Source organism: Candidozyma haemuli, assembly GCF_002926055.2.
Source record: "Candidozyma haemuli strain B11899 chromosome Unknown F_2014730914, whole genome shotgun sequence".
NCBI lineage: Eukaryota > Fungi > Ascomycota > Pichiomycetes > Serinales > Metschnikowiaceae > Candidozyma > Candidozyma haemuli.
This window is the reverse complement of record NW_020289912.1, coordinates 688,116-704,707: the sequence shown is the minus strand read 5'-3', so window position 1 is coordinate 704,707 and position 16,592 is coordinate 688,116. Positions and strand designations below refer to the sequence as shown.

At 43.3% G+C, this 16,592-nt stretch overlaps 7 protein-coding genes across 7 annotated transcripts; 3 read left to right on the top strand and 4 right to left on the bottom strand. All coding sequences in view use genetic code 12, as the record gives it.

Moving 5' to 3' along the window:
* Positions 1–647: 647 nt before the first annotated feature.
* CXQ85_003985 (uncharacterized protein) lies at positions 648–5,074 on the top strand (the record flags this gene model as incomplete). The annotated part of the gene is made up of 3 exons (XM_025487617.1): positions 648–940; positions 1,691–5,006; positions 5,054–5,074. 3 exons carry the CDS (start codon positions 648–650, stop codon positions 5,072–5,074), a joined length of 3,630 nt encoding a protein of 1,209 aa, XP_025344633.1.
* Positions 5,075–5,232: 158 nt separating this feature from the next.
* On the bottom strand, positions 5,233–6,177 carry CXQ85_003984 (uncharacterized protein; the record flags this gene model as incomplete). The annotated part of the gene is made up of 1 exon (XM_025487616.1): positions 5,233–6,177. The coding sequence occupies one exon, from the start codon at positions 6,175–6,177 to the stop codon at positions 5,233–5,235; it is 945 nt and encodes a 314-aa protein (XP_025344632.1).
* Positions 6,178–6,320: 143 nt separating this feature from the next.
* On the top strand, positions 6,321–7,238 carry CXQ85_003983 (short-chain dehydrogenase/reductase; the record flags this gene model as incomplete). The annotated part of the gene is made up of 1 exon (XM_025487615.1): positions 6,321–7,238. The coding sequence occupies one exon, from the start codon at positions 6,321–6,323 to the stop codon at positions 7,236–7,238; it is 918 nt and encodes a 305-aa protein (XP_025344631.1).
* A 20-nt stretch (positions 7,239–7,258) lies between these two features.
* On the bottom strand, positions 7,259–8,620 carry CXQ85_003982 (uncharacterized protein; the record flags this gene model as incomplete). Its single annotated transcript, XM_025487614.1, has 1 exon — positions 7,259–8,620. The coding sequence occupies one exon, from the start codon at positions 8,618–8,620 to the stop codon at positions 7,259–7,261; it is 1,362 nt and encodes a 453-aa protein (XP_025344630.1).
* A 531-nt stretch (positions 8,621–9,151) lies between these two features.
* ECM42 (glutamate N-acetyltransferase) lies at positions 9,152–10,459 on the bottom strand (the record flags this gene model as incomplete). Its single annotated transcript, XM_025487613.1, has 1 exon — positions 9,152–10,459. One exon carries the CDS (start codon positions 10,457–10,459, stop codon positions 9,152–9,154), a length of 1,308 nt encoding a protein of 435 aa, XP_025344629.1.
* A 710-nt stretch (positions 10,460–11,169) lies between these two features.
* CXQ85_003980 (mitochondrial 54S ribosomal protein MRP49) lies at positions 11,170–11,613 on the top strand (the record flags this gene model as incomplete). The annotated part of the gene is made up of 1 exon (XM_025487612.1): positions 11,170–11,613. One exon carries the CDS (start codon positions 11,170–11,172, stop codon positions 11,611–11,613), a length of 444 nt encoding a protein of 147 aa, XP_025344628.1.
* Positions 11,614–11,729: 116 nt separating this feature from the next.
* Positions 11,730–16,077, bottom strand: CXQ85_003979 (uncharacterized protein; the record flags this gene model as incomplete). The annotated part of the gene is made up of 3 exons (XM_025487611.1): positions 11,730–13,746; positions 14,879–15,998; positions 16,047–16,077. 3 exons carry the CDS (start codon positions 16,075–16,077, stop codon positions 11,730–11,732), a joined length of 3,168 nt encoding a protein of 1,055 aa, XP_025344627.1.
* Between the last annotated feature and the right edge of the window lie 515 nt (positions 16,078–16,592).

Below are 16,592 nucleotides of genomic sequence, written 5' to 3'. Positions count from 1 at the left end.
ATGTAACCCAGTTGGGTGTTGGCGAAACACCCGAGGCTGGTGCGCTCTCGTAAGGTCGAAGGAGGACTTGTTCCCCTCGTGTCCGTCTTTCTTGTTGCAAGACGGCCATTATCAAAAATGCTTTCATTACCATCGCTGGTCAAATTTGAGCATCCTGAAGTACTTTCTTTCTTATGGATATTTTTACCGCTGCATTCCTCTTCCCTCTTCTGAACCCGCTCTGGTACTCTTGGGAAAAGATGATGCTTTGGTTGGCTTGCTGGCCAAGTATAGGTATATCTAAGCTTTTTAGGGCATAAGATATTCAGCTGACGTGGCTTTTTGTTTTTAGAGCGTGTTGGAGAAATGGCTGCAAAACTTGTGCTCCATTGAGTAGTTGAGTGCGTCATGGTGAAAGCTTTGAAATATATGAAGAAAAAGATAAAGAAAAGAAGAATTACCAAAAGACAAAAACTTTTGTATCGATGTGTTCAATTTACATCCTTCCATCGCTACTTCTTGAAGAATGCCTTCTTCCCTGTTCATACCTTTCTCAGCAGTATCGCCAACTAGGGTATGTGGAGGGAAACATCACCACCTCCCGCACCAGAAAAGGAAGGCAGTATCAGAGAGACAAGGCACCAGTGTGACCCCACAATTATTACCCTATGGATGTCCTTGACTCGCAAAAGCAAATCAACGGGATTTGCCTAGACCTCTTACTTCAAGAAATAGTGCCGCTATCGCTAAGGGTGACGCATCTCAATGCCGAAAAGAGACAGCTGCAAGATACTGGAAAGGATTGCCAAACACGAATTGACACGCCTCTACTGAAGATTGCTGGCGACCTTCCTGGCCGAATTGCCATCTTTGAATCTGAACACTTGTCACAAGATGAGGTCACGTTGCGTGTTGAATCCTACGGATACGCAACTGGCCTCCGTCTCACCGAGGTGTTGATGTACAAATCAGAGGGACAGCTCAGCAAAATAGTTGATATTTTGGATGTAATGAAATTTGTGTGTCGAGATGTTTGGAAGAGTTTATATAGCAAGCAGATGGATAACCTTCGGACCAACCACAGAGGCACTTTTGTTCTCATTGACAATGAGCACAGACTCATATCGGGATTGAACAGTTCCAAGGGGAACCCCGATTCTATAAGTAAGGCACGTACTTACTTGTGGTTCTCCTGTGGGCTCATAAGGGGTGTTCTTATGAGTTTTGGAATAGAGGCATATGTGGCTGCTGAAATATCCCAATTTCCAGCTGTCATCTTCAACATTCAGACAAGCATAAACAATTAAAATGGCGATTGCCTAGTATGAGTCTCGATAGGTTCCCGGCTACGAACCAGTTGATTTATAGTACTTAGTGCATTTGTTGTTCGTCTTCTGAACTGGTCGGAAAAGCACGCCAACAAGAGCCTTACTTTATATAGCTACTACAGAGAACATACCTAGTAATCTTAGATAAAATTGAATGTAGATGGTCGAAGGACTGGTTCTTCGGGTCTTCATGGCACTACTCCTAGGCGTTGCTCAGTCTCATCTCAAGCTCATCCATATCTCATACAGTACATACTAAACAGTTCTTTCTAAGATGGCCAGATGTTTCGGCATGTTGTTAGACATATAGCGACAACCGCTAGGTTGAAACAGGTCAGTACTGTCCTCCAAAGAACAGATCCTCGGCATGTACTCAATACAAGTTTCGTGGACACGATCAACGATATCGCAAGCGAGCAGAAGAGATACACAGTCACGAACTATGAAACTAGGATTCGAGTGAATCACTACCTACAGGCTGTTTTCCAAGGAGACACAGCTCATGCTTTACAGTTATTGGGGAAATTCAAAGACAAATGCAAGTCAAATAGAACGCATTCATCGTTTCCGAGGAATGTCCAGATTTACATTTCTTGTTTGAGTACCTTGGCTGCCCAGCTATCATCATCTTCGGGTGGTTCCGATCGTGATTTTACAGCAATACGACGGACTATTGACGAGGTTGCCTCAATTCCTGAATATATTTCTCTGGACGTTGATGAATCTCAGTTAACCCGAATCTGGCTGCAACTAGTGATAGCTCTAGTTCGCCATTTAGACCATCTACCTTCTGATGACCTTGCTAGGCGCCATCGAATCCGGAAACTTGCTTTAAACCTAGTTAATGAGCAATGCATTTCCACAGAAAGCTTAGAAAAGCTCATCGAAACCGACTACCCCCAACTTTTACGTTCTTTAAATTATATTTGGCCATTTACTCAGCACAAATCTACCGAGGAGACTAAGATTAATGTTCTGCCCTTTTTAAACAAAGACGGCTCCATGAGTTATCTGGGGTTATGTGATTTTATCGGATCATCAAGGTATCAATACAAATCTGATCAGCGTCCCATGTTCGAAATTTATGACTCGCTAGAAGGAAGCGATAAAGATGAGTTCTTCAAAGCATATTTGGATTACAATAAGGCCCGCCAATTGGAGGTTGAACACTACTGTGGCTCCCTTCAAGAGTCTTTCTCTTCCGACCAAAACGGTCAAAATTTCCGAACTTTCAATTCTTTGCATGGCGAACAGATGATTCAATGGCACCATCAGATATGTTCTGCTCTTCAGAGTCTTGATAAAAGCTCTCACAAGAGCCTCTCAAAATTCGAGTTTTTCTTCACCGTTTACCCTGTCGAAAAGCTTGTCTCTTTGGTCCTTACCAGAATGATTTCCTTGACTCTTGCCACGGGCCAGGTACGGACTATCACTCTTGCACGGTCGATTTCAAGCTCTTTTAAATGGTCATTCTTCACTGAACCTACTCTTCGACCTATGTTGCAAGACCTCGATCACTACCTCAATGATGAAGATGCTATAGAATTCTTCTGTGGGTTAATAAAGGTCGTTGTCGATACATGTGTATTGAAAAACGACGATGAAATCCGAGGGACCAAGTTGTTTTCTGGTGAAAAGACTAGCCGGCCTGTTTTTTCAATTAGCTATCAAAGGTTTTCCCCAGACAGCTCCCCTTTGCATAGGTCTGGGATTATTTTGCTCGACCAGGAGATCATGCTGTATTTCCAATCTCAGAAGGAAATCTTCCATAGCGATTCATATCTCTTGCCAATGCTTTGCCCACCAGTTAATTGGACCTCGCCCATGAAGGGAGGTTTTCTAGAATCTTGTGCTCCATTGGTACGCTCGCCTGATGAAAAAACGACGTTCAAATTTATGGAAAAGGCAAATGAAACTGGGCAACTAAGCTCCCTTTATCGAAGTCTAAGTCTACTTGGGTCGGTTCCCTGGACTATAAACCGTGGAATGCTTGATGTCTTTAACCATGCCCTAGAACAAAGTCGAGGATTCTTGAGTATTCCTCCTCCTCTTTCCGAGTTGATGGTTGAGAAAGTACCTACGCCCACACAGAACGCTCCTGGTAATCAGGATGACCCCAAGCAAGCTATGAGAATCTTCAAGCGCCTAAAAGAACAAGCTATCCAGACCTATAATGATCTTCGAGGTCTACGGATTACCTATGAACTCATAAACAAACTGGCAAACTCTTATGGTAAAAATGGAGACATCATGTACCTTCCCCACAATGTTGATTTCCGTGGAAGAGCATATCCTGCTGTTTCATTCCTATCACATCATAATGAGGACTTAGTTAGGTCAGTACTAATGTTTTGGGAAGCAAGGGAACTCGGTCCTAATGGATATGATTGGCTCAAGTATCAGTTGGCAAACCTTTACTCCAAAACAAGTCTCACGATGCCCGAGTCTATACACTTTGTCGCCTCCAATATGGAAAACATCATAGAATCTGCGCAGAATCCTTTCGGTGGCTCCATGTGGTGGACGAAAGGAGACAAGCCTTGGCAGTGTCTCGCACTTTGCAAAGAACTTCTTCTGATAGAGAGTTTCGATGGCCCACCATCTACCTACAAATCAAGGATCCCTGTTCATCAAGACGGTACTTGCAATGGTCTTCAGCATTATGCAGCTTTGGGAGCCGATGAAGAAGCCGCAAAGTCCGTCAATTTACTTCCTAGTGCTCAGCGACAAGATGTATATCTGGCCGTTCTCGAGCTTGTCAAAAAACGAGTTCACGAAGACTCTGCTAGTGAAGATGATGATTTGAAGCATCTTGCTTTGATCAGCAAGCCTTTGCTCTCGAGAAAGCTCATAAAACAAACTGTTATGACCACAGTGTATGGTGTGACCCTATTTGGAGCTTCACGCCAAATTGAAGCCAGAGTGCAAGACGTTACAAAGCATTTGGATAATGATACTTTTGAGTCATACTCCAGAATGCAAGTTGCATCTTACATTGCCAAAACTGTGTTAAAGACGATCACGGAATTATTTTCTGGGGCGAAGGCTATTCAGGATTGGCTAGTCCGTAATTGCATAAGATGTATCACGTCCTTTCGCTCGGAGGATTTAAACTTCCAGAATGATGTGGATTTTTTTGGACTGAAGTATTACAGACCAATGATGTGGAGCTCTCTATCTGGCTTTCCTGTCGTTCAGCCTTACAGGCATTTCAAGAAGAAAGAGATTGTGACGCCTTTACAAAAAGTCATGATCCACAAGAAGTCCAGTCTCACCCACATAAATGTCAGGAAGCAACTCAATGCTTTGGCGCCGAACTTTATACATTCATTGGATGCCATTCATCTTCAAATGACATGTTTAGAAGCTAATCGAGGTGGTATTAACTTCGCAGCAGTGCATGACTCGTTCTGGACTCATGCCGGTGATGTTGAAATTTTAAGCAGAGCAATTCGTCTGGAGTTTGTTAGATTACACAGTTCCCATATCATCCAAAACTTGAAGGACGATTTGGATTTTACTAATCGTGACGCAATGCAGGTTGTTTGGGCTGAAAATCAAGAAGACCCACTTTTCATCGAAGCATTGCAAACAACAAGACAAGCTTACAACATCGATGAACCCAAGCAGCGAGGGGCCCGCTATTTTAACAAATGTCTAATGCATGAGCTCAAGGATCCATCACAAGTTTCCGCTTTGGTAAGAGAACACAGCCCGAAGCTCTGGTTCCAGCCAAAGAACAACAGCAAAACAGCAGAACGCTATGATCAAGACATTGAGGGAGTCGAGAAAGTATCTCCCAAAACCCACACACCGCTCTTGGTGGCTGTCAAAATACTCCCAGAGCCACCAATCGGAAAGTTTGATGTTGAAGCGGTTCTTGGAAGTAAATACTTTTTTTCATAGAAACATTAACTTTCATCAATCATTTTTGTAAACGTGAAAATATCCGGTCCCGGTGAATCGCCAACTCGCTGTCTCCTTCATCTTCAAAAAATCTCTGCCGTTCAAATGTTTCATCCGGATCATACAGTTCACTATTGTCATTTAATAGTTCATCATAGAGATTGTCGAACTCCTCGGTGCCCCGCAGTAGATGGCTGGTACCTTCAAACTCCTCAGGTGTTTCTAACACTGCCACGGCAGGTTCTTCTTCATCTGCATCATAGCTTCCATACGTGTCGCTAAGTGCTCCCGCATCCTCATCTTCAGGATAATCGTTCTGATAGAATGATTCAGCATTTGAGTCCTCGTCATCCGATCTGTTCAGATTGACATCATCATCTGAATGCATGAAGTCGTAATTCTCGTCATCAAAGAAGCGAATGTAACCGATCTGTGATTTAGGGTAATTGGCTTCTGTCAATGGCTCCAGCGCAGAAAGCTTATATGTGTCAAAGACGTAGTCTCCAGTTACATCGCCAGACGGCTCTTCTGTGGTGGGTTCCTTGGGCTGAGACGTAGATGGAGGCCCTCCTGCGGCTGCCCTTCCAGACTTCCGCTTCTTTCTTGTGGTAGTCTCATTAATACTCAAAAAATCGGCTACCATGTCAGTTAACTCATGTGGGATAATGGAGTCCTCTAGGGTATGCTTCTTGGGAATCACAAATTGTCGAGCGTCTCTTTTATTGTTCCTTGCTTCTGTTAGAAGAGAATCCGTAATAGTATTCTCTTTGTTGAAATCATCCGTACTGTCTAATTCGAAATACCAATTCCTTGTTTCGGCAGATGGAGATGGTTGCCCCGATGCGATTGGAGTCGCTGGTTTCGACTTCTTAGAAGGCTGCCTCCCTTCCAAGATCAATGCTTGCAAGGGGTCTTCCCCTCTTTTTCTCTTGATTCGAAGGACCAGTGGTGGAGTGTGAGACATATTGTCTGGTTTGTCTCCCCTTTGCTGAGAGTGTGGGGTCTGATGATTTTATCTACAAAGTATGTAGGATGGTTGAGTGCGCGGGCCGTCTCTTTTGCAGCCATTTCTACAGCTCCTACTACTTCTTAAGCCATCCCATTGAAATGTCGTCGTTCGCTAATTCCTGCTTCTATTCTGTTCACCGCCATTTGAGACGGCTCTCGCATCTTGTTGTTGGTCACCTGTTCGAGAGTTCGAAGGACATAGTTGTTGTTACCGGTGGTTCATCAGGGTTGGGGAGAGAGCTAGCATCTCTGTTTGCGGCCACCGGTGCCCAAGTGGCCGTCGTCGATGTGAATCTTCCCCTGACAGAAGCATCTGTTCCTTCGGTTCATTATTTCAAATGTGATGTGGGGCTGAGAGAAGAAGTCGAAAGCTGCTATGAGCAGATATGTGCCACAATGGGTGTTCCAACTATACTAATCAACAATGCTGGTATTACGGATGGAAAAACCATTCTTGAGATGTCTTATCCAGATATCGAGAGGATTATCCGTATCAATTTGCTTCTGAGCTTCTTCACTATTAAGGTTTTCCTTCCTTCTATGCTAGCCCAAAGACGTGGCTACATTGTCACTATCGGATCCGTCCTAGGCTATATGTCACCGGCGCAGCTCAGTGCCTATGGAGCATCCAAGTCTGGCCTTGTTGCAATTCACGAGCTGCTCACGTATGAGCTCGGCCCTCCTCTGCTCTGTGTGACCGGAGTCAAAACACTCCTAGTATGTCCCGGAAAAATGAAAACTTCCATGTTTGACGGGGTGGTAAGTCCATGGCGTTGGTTAGCACCAGAGTTAGAGCCCCTGGATGTTGCACGTACTATTCTCGAAGCACTCGAACATGGACGGCGTGGTGAAATTAAACTTCCATTGTACGGAAACTTCTTGCCTGTCTTTCGAGCCATGCCTTGGCCCATCACTGAATTAGCAAGACATGTGTCAGGCATCGATGAGAGTATGTGCACCTATAAGAATGCACCAAACAAACAGGCATCAGCCATATCTATGCCCCGTTCTTATTAAGCCCATGTAAAACCGGCAAATCAGAGTATTTCATTGATCGTGAGATTTTGGGGCAGCCAAACGCAGCCACCCTTGGTCTCAGTCAAGACTAATTGGAGAGGTATCCGTCTCGGCTTCCTTTTGTTAAATCTAGTCTGAATGTCTGGGAGCTGTGTGTATAGTTGTTCAGCGAATGTCACGCCAAAAAAGCCTAGAAGATTATCGGAGGCTATATGAATAGTGAGGCTATTCCGCTGTGTGAGTAATGTCGATTCGCCCAATGGGTCTGGTGAAGTATCCGCGATGATAAGTTCTATTGAGGATGTCAGCGGATCAGTCAAGCTGAGTTCACCATCAATAACCTTACAGCCTTTGCATACAGTTTTCAGAATAGCTGGGATTGTACCAGCCACTATTGCCAGTGTATGATAGATCTTGTCGTCTGGACGCAAAGGAAGCTCATTGAGCTCAGAGAGTTTATAGTGGCTCTTGACGCTTCCATTGGAATCCAGAGTGAACGACAAGAGCTGCTGGTCGTCTCTTTGGTCGGCCAACAGAGCTTGAGAATGAGGAAGCTGAGTTAAGAATTGCGTGCCATTGTCCATTTCTTGATTCAGCAGCAGTTGGCCCGCTTGCAGCGGCTGTGAGAGTGGCAGGTCGTGTAAATATTGCCCATGGACAGAAGCAGGGATCTCTTGTTGTTGCAGAGTAATTCCTGACATCTTCCGCTCCCCTTCACTAAATTGGGAAGTAGGCTCAAGAATATCCTGCAATTTTGTCTGAGAGTCAAGGTCTGAATCCATTGTCTCAATCTTAACAGGGTCTTCAGTTAATTCATTCCCTAATGGTTCTGAGGCAATACCTTGAAGACGTTGTAGCACCTCTGATGGTCTGAGATGAGTCTGTCCCGGTAAGTTGACAAAGGGCAGGCATAAAAACCTGTTCCAAAACTCTGATGACTGTGGACTGTTATCAAGATCGGCTATGTTTGCATTTGTCACTCTTCCGGTCAATTTGCTCACAGTTTTGCGGAGCTTGACCTCTATACGAGTAAGACAAAATCTTTCACTCACATCGATCCAGTTGTTTTCTTCGCCAGGAGTATCAATGCCTTCGAAGAGTGCTTTTCCATTATTTTTGGCATGAAATTCCGAGCATAGGCGACGAACAGTATCTAGCGGCATCTGTAGATGAAGGAGCAGATCATGGGGAAGTTCGTGGCCGCCAAAAACATTCATACGATTCCAATCGCTTGCAACATTGGGATTGCTAGAATAGTCTGTGACTATGATGTCTGAAAAGCTTGAGGTATTTACACGAAGGGCAAGTAAGTGCACGAACAAGTATCCAGATTCATAGCCCCTGAAACTCTCTCGGTTTTTCACCTCCAAAAGTGTACTCATGGAGTAGGTTCTGTTGATGCAGGAGTACGAGAATGGTGAACCACCCAAACGCGAGTTTCTAAGAACATCAACAGAATGCGCTGAAGAACAAACACGATCATGTGACACCAAAGAGAATCTCTTATCAAGGATCAATTTTATTTTGAAGGTTTTTATGGCAAGCCTCACAATCGAAAAAACTAGATAACTTCTTTTTTTTTTTTGTAATCACTTGGCGTATTTCACTTTTAGACGGATTAGTGAAAACCAAACTTCTATACATTTGAAGAGTTTCGTGTGGTCTAACATACTATCTTTTTGTGTGGTCTTCAAAGGAGAATGGCCCCAAGAATCTCATGTCAATTTAGTTTTTCGAAGAGCTTTACTTGGAAGAACTTCCGAACTTTAGTGCTGTATAAGATATATCAGTACGAGTGTGATTGAGCTAATTGATCTCTAAATATATTGAAGAAAGCCATTTGGTGCACATTCAACCGTGGCTTGTACATCGAGGACGTTCGCTGCAGCAATTTACAAAGCGATCTAAATTGTCTATGAACGGTAGTCAGCGTTTATAGTGACATATTCATGGGTCAAGTCGCATGTCCAAAAACTTGCCTCTTGTCCGCCTCCTGTGCCCAAGGAGACGTGAACCTCTAAATCTTCCTGTTTCAAAATCTGGCTAGCTCTCTCTTCGTCGACATTTTCAGGCTCGCCGTTAATCAATAAAGGAAGCTCTTTGCTGCCATCTTGCGGGATGAACAGCACAGAAGTGCGTGTAGGGTTGATTGCGTTAGGTCCCACTTTAGAATACCCAACGGCACAAAGAATCCTTCCCCAATTGGCGTCATTACCAAACATTGCGGTTTTGAAAAGAGATGAGTTTGCAATTGACGACGCGATTTCTTTGGCTTCACGGTACGATAACGCATCAGTGACTTTAATGGTGATGAACTTCGTAGCACCTTCACCATCGCGAACCACTAGTTTCGCCAACTGTTGAGCAAATTCGGTCACTTCTGAACGAAGAATAGAAAACTCTTCTGCTGTCTCAGCCGATGCATCGATAAGATTTCCACCAGCGGCACCATTGGCTATCGCGGCGATTGTATCATTGGTAGACATGTCACCATCAACAGATATGGAATTGAATGAGCGCTCGACAGCATACTTTACAATCTGATTCAATGCATTTGCAGAAACAGGTGCATCAGTAGCGAAGAAGCCCAAAAGGGTAGCCATGTTGGGGCATATCATGCCAGCACCTTTGGCTAACCCTGCGAGGGAGTATGTCTTTCCTTGGAGTTCGAATTGCTTACTCACAAGTTTAGGAAACGTGTCTGTGGTGCAAATAGCCTTTGCACAAGCGAGCCAATGTTCGTGGGACGAGCCCAAATTGCTAAGTGCTAATTTGGGCACTCCTTGCAAGATGTTGTCAATGGGCAAGTTTTGTCCAATCACACCGGTAGACATGACAAGCGTTGAGTCTTCTTCATTTTCTAAAACGGCGTCAGTTACTCGTACCATATCTTGAGCATCCTTAATCCCCTGTGTTCCAGTGACAGCGTTAGCATTGCCGGAATTGATAACGATAGAGTCAATTCTTCCATTCTTCCTCTTGATGAGTTCGGACGAAACTTGGACAGGAGCCGCCTTGAATCTATTGGTGGTGAAAACCGCTGATGCTACTCCTTCATTTCCAGAAACATTATGAAGAATAGCCAAATCAAGCGAATTTGGGTTCTTTTTCACTCCACAATGAATACCTCCAACAGCGAAGCCCTTTGGATACAGACCCAGTTTGGCAACAAACCTTTCTGCTTTGGAAAGCGAATTGAATAGGCGACAGGAACTCTTCATAAACCCTCTGTGCTTGACGATAATAATGGGTGGAGGTATCTTTCGCGTTATGATATCTGAAGAGTCATAAAACCTCTGCTGCGATAGGGCTATGATAGCGCACCGCGCTACTGATTGTTTCCGTTCTGATCACAGGAGCTTATTTGGCCAAAAATGTTCAATACATGTCTCATTGTTTTATTGTATCGACCTTATTCGGTACAGAAGAGGTCTGGTTTCGTCCTGGCAAATAAACTTCCCCAGCCAACATTTATTCGCTTCCTATATGTTTCTCCTTTCACTTCTTGCTTATTCGCCAGACGAAATGTATAATCTAGGCCATCATGATGCATAGTTCATTCTTATTTTGAAACAATTGATCTTCCAGTATTTTCATCATAGTTTGCCCCCGAAAAGCTAAGAAGCGATCACCATCTGAATACCCACATCTATATGCTCGAGCTTACTCTCAGTGACAATGAATAAGGAACATATTGCATACCATTACGAACTCTATTTCTCCAAAGATCTCTCATTGCTATTAGATTCATGGTTCGCTTAATTATTTTTATTTTTTTTTTTAGTTTGTTTGAGATCTTCTTACTCTTTGTCTACTAGCTGAAGCTCTGGAGCCTTCCTGTAGGAAACGCTCACGTTAGTACCATGGAAAAAAAAAAAAATATGTAGGTCAAGTTTAGCATCCATCATAGCATTTCCTTTGAACAAAAAAAATGTCTGCTAAAATGTTTCAAAGGTTGCCCACGTCGTCACTTGCCAAGCAGGTAAGTCGACTTAATTTGATTGCAGGCACGCCAAAGACGGCTTTCAAGTTTGGCGAAAGTACGAAGAAGATCGAACTCGTTTTATTGGAGAAGAACATCGCTGGTCCAAGCATCGGATTGAAAAAGTTTTGGAGAGTTCATTTGCCCACATTAAAATTCCACAATGATGACGTTGAATTCTTTTGCACTAGAGTCAGAGCCACTACCAAAGAAGAAATCGCCAAGGTCCCAGCTAAGATCATCATCCACGACACATCAAACAACAAGACTGAAATAGACTGTTCTTCTCACGACAAAGACAGAATACTCAGAAAGTTGGTAAAAGCCACTGGAGCATCGCCTGTGCCAATGGATGATATTCCTCATATTCAACATCCACATCTTGCATTATGATCTCCCTGATACTTGTACATAGCTTTTAACCGATTTGATATATTATGCGTATAGATTAATGTCTTTAAGACTAGATTCTTCCCATCAAAGGCCTTCTAACTCCTGTGGGAATCACCCTAGGACTCAAGAAATTGGAGCAAAGCCTTGCGACCTTTCAGCTCCATCAATGCTCTGATCTTACGAAGTTCTTCGATCTCTGACTCTGCAATGACCTTGCTTTGATCCTTTGTAACCTCCAAGTCCTGGTTTTTGGTAGCTACTGCAACAAGCTCATCTAGATTGAGAGAATCCCGCGATATTTCCAGCTTCGGAGGCCTGTTCTCGTGCTCATTAAGAAAACGTAGATTGTCTACCGCTTCTTCATCTTTAGACTTCTCCGAACGTATTCTCAGTTGATAAATATCCAATTCATCAAGTACTGAAGCCTTGCACGATCTGCTACCCTTGCAGAGAAAATCGAGAAGAACTTGTCGTTCTGGTACACGATAAATGAAGGGTTTCTGATCTTTATCATCTGCATTTGTCATAAGCAACACCCGAGCAAGCTTCTTTGATGACTTCGCAACCACCTTGTTACCCACAGTGTAATTCTCTAGGTAATCGGGATTTTTGAAATTGTGGACGGTATCCTCATCGTTTTCAGACTCCAGAGCATCGTCATATTTTGATGAATATTTTGCCATATAATCTGACTTGTTTGATATGAAATCTTCTTTCTCGAACAGAATATAATCAGATAAAGTAGGCTGCTTGTTCTCACGGATGTACCCCTGATCCTCAAATTTCACTAAAAAGTTGCTAGCCTCCAATATCTTAAGAAAGTTTGAATGAAGACCTGAATCAAGTACTGCGGAATCCCTAAAGGATCTTCTATCAGACCAGCTTATAGGAACAAGATTCTCCACGTGGTTGGGACATCTCCATTTGAGACCAATCGTCTTTGCCAGAGAAACTGGCTCAGGCAAGCAGTCCAAATGCCAATGTAGAGGGCAATAGTCGCATGATACCAAAGTTCTCCGTTTGAGGCCTGACTCCCTACACCGGTGGCACAAAAACGGCCGGCCGCTTTTATCGTAAAGAGATTCGACATCTAAATCTTCGTTCTTATTGTAGCCAACAAGCTGTGAACCATTCACTTTGCTGTAGGAAAGTTCGGGCTTTAAATGCGAATCAGTATAGTTGTCATCCGGACCGGTAGTCACACCGATGAATGTGGCATCCCTAAGTTTCTTTGGCAATTTATATTCGGTCGGATTACGAGCATGCATCGAATTGATAAGGGGGCCAAACATACCGCAATCGTTAAAATATCTCCTTGAATCAATTCCTTGGGCCGCTCGGCATTCATTGCAACTCCAATTCTCTTCGGGTATGTCTTGGATGGGTGGCTCACAACATAGTAGATGGAAAGACTTAGGGCAAGTATCACAGCAAATAAAAACCCCGGTTCCACCACATGTAGAGCAAAAGTCGTCATTAGTGTTCGAGTCGTCAGACTCGGGAGCCAAGTCAGTCGCTGGTGCCAAGCCTACTGTTGGCTGCTTCTTTGGAGAAGTGATTTTGATTCGTTTGACACGAGATCCAGACGATGAGCCCGGACCACTCAGGCTATCTGCGGCCCTCTTTGACTTTGGAGTGGCCGGAATTCTTATTTTGAGGCCCGAGGGTGAAGAAGCCACGTCTGAGTTGGTCGCCCATTTTGGTTTTCGGCCTCGTTTCTTGCCTTTCAAAGGAGTTCGTATCTCAGATGCAGACAGGACAACTTCAGATTTCGGCGTCTCAAGCTGAGCCCGATACTTATTCTCGACCTCCTCAGTGTCTGCTTCACTCGGTGTGGGCGTCGATCGAAGCAGATCAGCCTTCGGTTTCCTACCTCGTGGGTTGCCTGAAGTTGGGCGTTTAATCTTGTGTTGCGGAGGAAGAGCCTCCAATGGATAGCCTGAGTAGCCAGGCTGTGGGTTTGCAAGTTCAGGCTCTATAAACTCGCCTGGTCTTCCAACTTTCTTGGTACCTATGTCTTGCGACAGGTCGGACCTTCCAGAATAAAGCGGATTTTTCCGAGTTGCCGGAGCAGAATCGGAAGACAAAAAAACATCTTCAATATATGGTCCTCCCTCAGATCGTTTTAGAATCCTTGGACTGTCTTGAAGTGATTTTGGTGTGGGAGAACTCGATTGAACTCTTGCTGATTTTCGCTGGGCTGCCAATTTCTTCTTCCCCAATGAGCCCGGCTTCCTCCCCCTTTTTTTGGGCTTTTAGGTTCATCTGCTTTCTTCAACAGTTTGTCGAGTTTAGGTCGCCCTCGCCCTCGAGGGGGGTTGTTCTGTTTGGTTGCACTGGATCCACCATGCGATCAGGAAGGAGTTGATACAGACGCTCCCTGGATAATGACTTCGTTGTCGAGACAGACTATTAAATTGCACGTATGGCAAAAATGCTTAATAATTAATGCGAAGAGGCCGTCCACGCGATGTTATCTTGATATTTCCTTGCAGGCGAAAGAGAGTAGGACGAAATTTTCCATCGCGTTTTGTTGGTGATGTGTGACAGATTAGATCGTTTCACGACAATAACTGGAGCAAGAGAAGGCTTCCGCCAAGTTTAGTGAATAAAATGATTTCTTCCATTCGCAGCCTTTCTCTTCTCTTTTTTCAACTCTCTAATTTTTTTTTTTTCTTTACAGTTCTTCTCTTTATTTTTTTTCGTTTGCTCCTTCTATTATTATTCGGCCTAAGATTAATCTCACATTATTCTTCTTTGTTCCACCAAGAATGGGATATACAAGCTTTTTTCTATTAATCTGATTGAAAACGTAGAGCAAAAAATCACTGACATCGAAGTAGGCGTTATGCTGGCCCTGAAGGTCGAATCTTCCTTTGTCGAGGTCAATAATGTCTTGTCGCTACTAATAGCAGGAAGTCGATGTGACCTTGCCACAACGCTATAATGCTCTTCTTAACATTTATATCTAACAAGCAACTTACTTAGGATTTTAATTTAAATAAAATATAAAAGAATGAAGGAATGATATGATTCTATTTTAGAAGGCAAGAAAATTATAAAAACAAAAATGAAAGACTGAACAGTAGAAGACACGCTTTGTGCATGCTTCTAGATTATCAGGGCAACCAATTAGTTCTTGATATTACTAGATTTTTTGTTCTCCTAGTTCCCAAGAGAAAAGAAAGAGAATTATTAGTGACAGAGTGGTAAGGCGAGATGGTATTCAGACTATGTAACTCTTCAGGCCAGGGGGGCATTCGACTTCTTTGCAGACTTCTTCTTTTTCTTCTTAGGCTCAGGCAAAGGTTCAGCAATGACTTTGGCAAGATCCTCGTCCTGAACCTTTTTGTCAGTCTTGTACAACTCAGGGTTAAAGAATGGGGTGGTGTATTTGGCAACGCCTGTCTTGGTGATTGCAATAGTAGTGAAAAACTGGGCAATGAACGAATCAGATGCGCCTTCCATGATATCATATGGCAAGACGACTTCGTGATTGCTGCATTCAATCAAGCCCACGCGCACCTTTCTTGGATCATCAAAAATCTTGACATTGGCAGGAAAGTTGCCCAGAACCTTTTCTCTGAAAGCATTTAATGCTAAACGAGAAGTGTTCAACTTTAATGAGTAGTTGTTACCTGTCAATTTGTGCAAAGTGGTCTTGAAGTTCGACTTCTTGACCTTTCCATCTGATGATGTGGAGATTAATATATCCAAACCGTACACTTCCAACTCTTCAAACCTATGGGTGTCCATCTTGTTTTTGTGTTCTTTAGCTGGGTTCAAAATCACCTCCTTTGGACCATACAAGACGTCACGCTCCTGGTTGTGGGTTAACATGCTTTGGACTGCGGTTACTCCAAAGTCCTTAGCAATTTTATCCACAACATTGGTAACATCGAAGTTTCTATTGCCTGGCTTGAAAGTCCTAATAGCAGCCTCAGATGCGTTCCATGCGGCATGAAGCAAATCAGCTTTCACCCCGACAATAGGTTCCTCGGAACTTTCGCCAACAATCAAAGTGTCCGCAACGATAGCAGGAAATCCATCAATCTGAACACCAAGCATAATGTTAACAACGTCACCATTCTTGAGGGTTAAGTTTGCATCATCTTCAGCAGATTCTGGTGATAAATGTGCTGGAATATTGTTTGGATTAACGCAAGTTGGGAAAGCAATACCCTTCTTTGTTTTGTTCTTTTTTGAATTGTAAACTTTCAGAAGCTCTTCTTCCATAATCTTGTCACCTAATTCCGAGATATCGAAGATCTTGGATCCGTCTTTGACAGCTTTTCTTACCTCGGACAATACAGCAGAGGAAATGGCTCCAGCAGTCTTATACTTTTCGACGACATCAGAATTGTTGAGAGAGTAATCAATTACCTCTTTTTATCTTCGGCTATATTATTAGTAATGTTTCATCAAACATTGACTGCTAGTATCACACATACGTTTAGTTGACATTATTACTGTTGAAAAGAGACTAGTAAAAAGCTTTTGCTAAGTTGGCAAAAGATGCAGGTTAGTGAGAAAATGTACTTCAGGCTTCTAGCATAAGGAAACCAGTGTCGGAGAATGTCAGCTGTCGACAAACGAACCTGATTGCAAGAACTCCCAAGTAATCCAAAGTTTTCAGTTCTCAACAATCACTTTGGAGACTCCTTCATTGGTTCTTGTGTACGCAGCGTAATACCGGAGCATTCCAAGAAGGCATCCGATCTATATACAACTTTGGGCCATTTGTTTTGCAAACCAAATCTATTTCTGGATTCAAGTTATCTGTATGTTCAAAGCGGTCTCAGTAGATTACCCAGTGTATCACTAAGAATGGCCTTAGCAAGGGAAACATTTGGGGTCACGTGCCTTTAGTGTGTCTAGTAGTTTGGTACATGGGTGGAGCCAAAATGTTAAGGCTAAGATTTGCTTCATCACTCTGAATCATCGATCTCCTACTACCCGTACAAACCCCTAGTTTGTTT